We start from the raw sequence: 6,046 nt of genomic DNA, 5'->3' as shown, positions 1-6,046 counted from the left end.
ATGCCACTGTACTCCAGACTGGGCAACAGAGCGAGAGACTCCATCTCAAAAAAAAAAAAAAAAAATCTATAACCTGGTGCACCAGTACCAGTCCCCATCTCCCCAGGTTATGAGGAACAAATGAGATAATCCACAGAGCAGGTGAAACACATTGAGTAAGCCACTGTTATTTACTAAGAAGACAGGCTCACGGAATGGTTGCGGCAGCCTCATTAGTTCCTTTGCAAAGTGCAGACACCCGCTCTCTGTTTTATCGATTCCTAAATGCATTTTGTTCACATCTTAACACCTCTGAAATCAGGATGAGTCCTAAAATCGATAGCTTCTTAACATTTTAGTTTGCAGCAATCTTTCCCTTCATAGTGACACCAAATAATGGTGCATCGCTTGGACTGAATGAATGCAATTGATTTATTATACAATGAAATGTATATATGTGACATATACACACATATGCCATGTATGCCATCGTAACTAAGAGACCACTCTAGATAAGCTATAGAAAGTATAAAAATCATTTTACTTTAATACAAAATCACATAAAGAAAGGCATGTTGGCTAAATCAAATATTCACTAAATATCAGTGAAGTCACCATGGAATCTCAATAGCACACTTTCCTGCTTTCTTTTCTCCCTTCTGCTAAACATTGAAGACCAGGGTCATCCATGGGAGCAGATGAGTAGGACACGCGTCTGCACGCTGGAGGCCCTGGGGGTTGACGTAGGAGCAGGAAGTGGACCCCCCCACCCTGCACATCCCTTCTGTTTTTCTTGACTTCAGCTTCACTGGCCCAGGCCAAATCTTCAAGCGTGTCTAGTTCCGTAGCCAGGGAGAAAGTGATGCCAAGAGAACCTCGTCTCCTCCCTCCTCAGTCTGCTTTGAAGGGGAAATAAATACACAGGCCCAGTGTGTCTGTGTGGCACAGGGAGGTGGCTTTGCCAGGCATCTTGGAAGGCTGTCTTCTAGAATCAGAGCCGTACATAGCCTTAGTTGTGGCCTTGGATCTAGGTCTGTTTCCCCGATCGAAAAAAGAACCTGGTGTGGAGAGAGAGGGGGGTCAGGGTAAGCAGAAGGAACAAAGCAAGGGGCGCAGAAACCCCCGTAAAATTTCTAAGTAGCTCTTGCAGCTGTTGACTCAAAAATATGTCCAGGCCAGGCATTGTGGCTCACGCCTGTAATCCTATGACTTTGGGAGGCTGAGGCAAGAGGATGAGGATCACTTGATCCCAGGAGTCTGAGACATGCCTGGGCAGCATAGTGAGACCCCATCTCTAAAAAAAAAAAAAAAAAAAAATTAGCCGGGCATGGTGGCACACACCTGTAATCCCAGCTACTCAGGAAGCTGAGGCAGGAGAATCACTTGAACCCGGGAGGCAGAGGTTGCAGTGAGCCGAGATCACACCACTGCACTCCAGCCTGGGTGACAGAGCAAGACCCTATCTCAAAAAAAAAAAAACCTGGGCATGGTGGCTCACGCCTGTAATCCCAGCACTTTGGGAGGCGGAGGCAGGTGGATCATGAGGTTAGGAGATCGAGACCATCCTGGCTAACATGGCGTGGTGGCGGGCGCCTATAGTCCCAGCTGCCTTGGGAGGCCGAGGCTGCAGAATGGCGTGAACCCAGGAGGCGGAGCTTGCAGTGAGCTGAGATTGCGCCACTGCACTCCAGCCTGCGTGACAGAGTGAGACTCTGTCTCAAAAAAACAAAAAAAAAACCAAAACACTCATTCATTAATTCATTCACTCATTCATTCTAGTAGCTCATTAAGTTTATCTGACCCTGAAAGGGTGGCCTCATGCTCATTAGCCACTAGCCACATGTCCTCAGGCTAGCTCATGCGCAGAACACACATTTCACTTTTGCTCTATTAGGCTCAAACTCCAATTAGGTGTCCTAAGCTCCCATAGAAGGACGCTGAAAGAAACCAGTAGTTTGTGCCTTCTGGAAGCCTGATTTGCAACAAGACAGCCAATGAAAGTCCTAAATGCACACCTTCAGTTCTGACACCTGGGTGGAGGTGCTCTTTCATGATCTTACCCTCAGAAGACCCTTCCTTGTGGAAGAAACACTTCTATTAGGCTGGGTGCAGTGGCTTATGCCCGTAATCCTAGCAATTTGGGAGGCTGAGGCGGGTGGATCGCTTGAGCTTGGGAGTTCCAGACCAGCCTGAGAAACATGGAGAAACCCCATCTTTACCAAAAATACAAAAATTAGCTGGGCGTGGTGGTGAACACCTGTGGTCCCAGCTACTCGGGAGGCTGAGGTGGGAGGATCACTTGAACCTGGGAGGAGGAGGTTGCAGTGAGCTGAGATCAAGCTACCACACTCCAGCCTGGGTGACAGAGTGAGACCCCATCTCAAAAAAAAAAAAAAAAAAAAAGAAAAGAAAAGATAAAAGAAACACCCCCCATTGGCCTTACTTTGACCCTGTCTCCCAACCCTTCTCCACAAGGCAACCAGAGTGAGCTTTTTATATGTAAATACGATCATGTTACTCTCCAGCTTAAAACCATCCAATGTCTCTTCCCAACGCACCTAGAATAAAACCCACAGTCAGCACCAGAATCCACGTGGCCCTGGGTGACCCAGCCCCTCCCACCTCTCCAATCCCGCCTCCATTCTCTTCCCTGTTGCAGTCACCATGGTCTTCTGCTCTGAAATTTTTTTTTTTTTTTTTTGAGACAGAGTTTCACTCTGGTTGCCCAGGCCCAAGTGCAATGGCACGATCTCGGCTCACAGCAACCTCCGCCTACCAGGGTTCAAGCAATTCTCCTGCCTCGGCCTCCTGAGTAGCTGGGATTACAGGCATGCACCACCATGCCCGGCTAATTTTGTATTTTTAGTAGAGATGGGGTTTCTCCATGTTGGCCAGGCTGGTCTCGAACTCCAGACCTCAGGTGATCTGCCCGCCTTGGCCTCCCAAAGTGCTGCGATTACAGGCGTGAGCCACTGCGCCTGGCCTGTTCTGGGAATTTCTGTAGCCTGAAGTTCTTACACTTACTGTTCCGTCTACCAGGAATGCTCTTTTGTTTTGGTGGGAGACGGGATCTTGCTCTGTCATCCAGGCTGGAGTGTAGTGGTGTGACCATGGCTTACTGTAGCCTGGACCTCTTTGGCTCAAGAGAGCCTCCCAAGTATCTGGAACTACAGGCATGTACCTAGCTAATTTTATTCTTTTTTGTAGAGATGAGGTCTCTACAAAAAAGCTCTCTATGTTGCCCAGGCTAGTCTCAAACTCTTGGGCTCAAGTGATCCTCCGGCCTCAGCCTCCCAAAGTGCTGGGATTACAGGTGTGAACCACTGCACCTGTCCTGGAATGCTCTTCTTTCCGGTCTTTATTGTACTTCAGTGATCAGTTTGAATGTCACCTCCTCATAGAAGCCTTCCAGGACTTCCCAACTCTATTTTCTTGTTTTTTTTTTTTTTTTTTTTTTCCCACTGCTGTGATAAAAGACAACCCAAATCTAAAGTAGTCCTCTCTCTCTCGTTCTGTCTCCTTATTTGTGATCATAGCACATATAGCTATCTGAAATTGTCCTGTTAATATATTTCTTTACCTGTTCACTCTCTGACTCCCTCTACTAGAATGTAAGCTCCATGAGCCAGAGACTTTAGGGTCTGTTCACTGCCGTATCTTCAGCACCTACAACAGTGCCTGGCACATGGTAGACCCTCAGTAAATATTTGTTGAATAAATGGAGTACAGGAAAGCTGCAGCCTACTGTCCTGACACCTGGCAACTAAGAGGGCACATATCAGTGTGGTCCAAGGGTTCCCCAAATCAGAATTGCCCAAGGAACTTGTGAAAAAAATCCAGATTTCTGAGCTTCATCCAAGAACCACTGACTTGATTTCTTTGTCTTTTTCTTTCTTTCTTTTTTTTTTTTTTTTTTTTTTTTTTTTTTTTTGAGACACAGTCTTGCTCTGTTGCTAGGCTGGAGTGCAGTGGCGCAATCTCGGCTCACTATAACCTCCGCCTCCCAGGTTCAAGCAATTCTCCTGCCTCAGCCTCCTGAGTAGCTGGGACTACAGGCATGGGGTTTCACCATGTTGGCCAGGATGGTCTCAATCTTCTGACCCTGTGATCCGCCCGCCTCAGCCTCCAAAAGTGCTGGGATTACAGGTGTGACCCACTGCACCCAGCTTTTTTTTTTTTATTTTTTTTGAGACAGAGTCTCACTCTGTCGCCCAGGCTGGAGTGCAGTGGCGCGATCTCAGCTCACTGCAAGCTCTGCCTGCTGGGTTCACGCCATTCTCCTGCCTCAGCCTCCTGAGTAGCTGGGAATACAGGCGCCCACTACCACGCCTGGCTAATTTTTTGTATTTTTAGTGTAGACGGGGTTTCACCGTGTTAGCCAGGATGGTCCGCCAGGATGGTCTCCATATCCTGACCTTGAGATCTGCCCGCCTCGGCCTCCCGAAGTGCTGGGATTACAGGCGTGAACTACTGCGCCCGGCCTACTGACTTGATTTCTGAGAATCTGAATTTTACACAAGCACCTCACTCTTGGTATAAGAGGCAGCATCTGAAGAACTATGGGATCAACCCCGGTGCACAGACATGAGGGAAGTATTCAGAGGAAAGCGCATAGCATGTTCCAATGCTGGGACATGGCTCATTCAAGAGGAGTGGTCCCAGGTGGGACAGGGAGGGGTCCTCGGGCATTCCCCACAGCCAGGCTGAAACTGCCTGTTGCTCCAGTTCTATTCTGGTTATCAAGAGGATATTGACTCCCTCTTTTCTTTTTCTTTTTTCTTTTTTTTTGAGATGGAGTCTTGCTCTATCGCCCAGGCTGGAGTGCAGGGGTGTGATCTCAGCTCACTGCAACATCCTCCTCCCAGGTTCAAGTGATTATTCTACTTCAGCCTCCTGAGTAGCTGAAATTACAGAGGCCACCGCCACGCCCGGCTAAGTTTGTATTTTTATTTATTTATTTATATTTTTATTTTTTATTTTTTATTTTTATCTATTTATTTTTTTCAGACAGAGTCTCGCTCTATCGCCCAGGCTGGAGTGCAGTGGCGCGATTTTGGCTCACTGCAACCTCTGCCTCCCAGGTTAAAGCGATTCTCCTGCCTCAGCCTCCCAAGTAGCTAGGACTATAGGTACACGCCACCACACCCAGCTAATTTTTGTATTTTTAGTAGAGATGGGGTTTCTTTTTTTTTTTTTTTGAGACAGAGTCTTGCTCTGTTGCCCAGGCTGGAGTGCAGTGGTGTGATCTTGGCTCACTGCAACATCCGCCTCCTGGGTTCATGCCATTCTCCTGCCTCAGCCTCCTGAGTAGCTGGGATTACAGGAGCCTGCCACCATGCCTGGCTAATTTTTTTTGTATTTTTAGTAGAGACGTGGTTTCACCATGTTAGCCAGGATGGTCTCGATCTCCTGACCTCGTGATCCTCCCACCTCGGCCTCGAAAAGTGCTGTGATTACAGGCCTGAGCCACCGCGCCCGGCGGAGATGGGGTTTCACCATGTTGGCGAGGATGATCTTGATCTCTTGACTTGGTGATCCGCCCACCTCGGCCTCCTAAAGTCTTGGGATTACAGGCGTAAGCCACTGTGCCCAGCCTATTTTTAATTTTTTTTGAGACAGAGTCTCGTTTTGTTGCCCAGGCTGGAGTGCAGTGGTGCAATCTCAGTTCACTGCAACCTCTGCCTCCTGGGCTCAGGCGATTCTCCTGCCTCAGCCTCCCGAGTAGCTGGGATTGCAGGCAACTGCCACCACGCCTGGCTATTTTTTTTTTTTTTTGAGACGGAGTCTCGCTCTGTCGCCCAGGCTGGAGTGCAGTGGCGCAATCTCGGCTCACTGCAAGCTCCGCCTCCCGGGTTCACGCCATTCTCCTGCCTCAGCCTCTCCGTGTAGCTGGGACTACAGGCGCCCGCCACCACGCCCGGCTAATTTTTTGTATTTTTAGTAGAGACGGGGTTTCACCGTGGTCTCGATCTCCTGACCTCGTGATCCGCCCGCCTCGGCCTCCCAAAGTGCTGGGATTACAAGCGTGAGCCACCGCGCCCGGCCTTTTTTTTTTTTTTTTTTTTTT

General features: G+C 48.5%; 1 protein-coding gene across 1 annotated transcript in view; it reads right to left on the bottom strand.

Annotated features, from left to right (window-relative positions):
- Positions 1-353: 353 nt before the first annotated feature.
- Positions 354-6,046, bottom strand: part of RILPL2 (Rab interacting lysosomal protein like 2) — a 26,850-nt gene continuing 21,157 nt past the window's right edge. The window contains exon 3 of the mRNA XM_058425683.1: positions 354-1,037. Within this exon, the coding sequence (XP_058281666.1) occupies positions 1,007-1,037 (31 nt within the window). The 3' untranslated portion in view covers positions 354-1,006. The remainder of the gene's footprint in view (positions 1,038-6,046) is intronic.

The sequence above is a fragment of the Hylobates moloch genome, unplaced genomic scaffold (assembly GCF_009828535.3).
Source record: "Hylobates moloch isolate HMO894 unplaced genomic scaffold, HMol_V3 SCAFFOLD_12, whole genome shotgun sequence".
Classification (NCBI taxonomy): domain Eukaryota; kingdom Metazoa; phylum Chordata; class Mammalia; order Primates; family Hylobatidae; genus Hylobates; species Hylobates moloch.
Note: the sequence above shows the minus strand (reverse complement) of the source record. Positions and strands in the feature narration are given on the sequence as shown.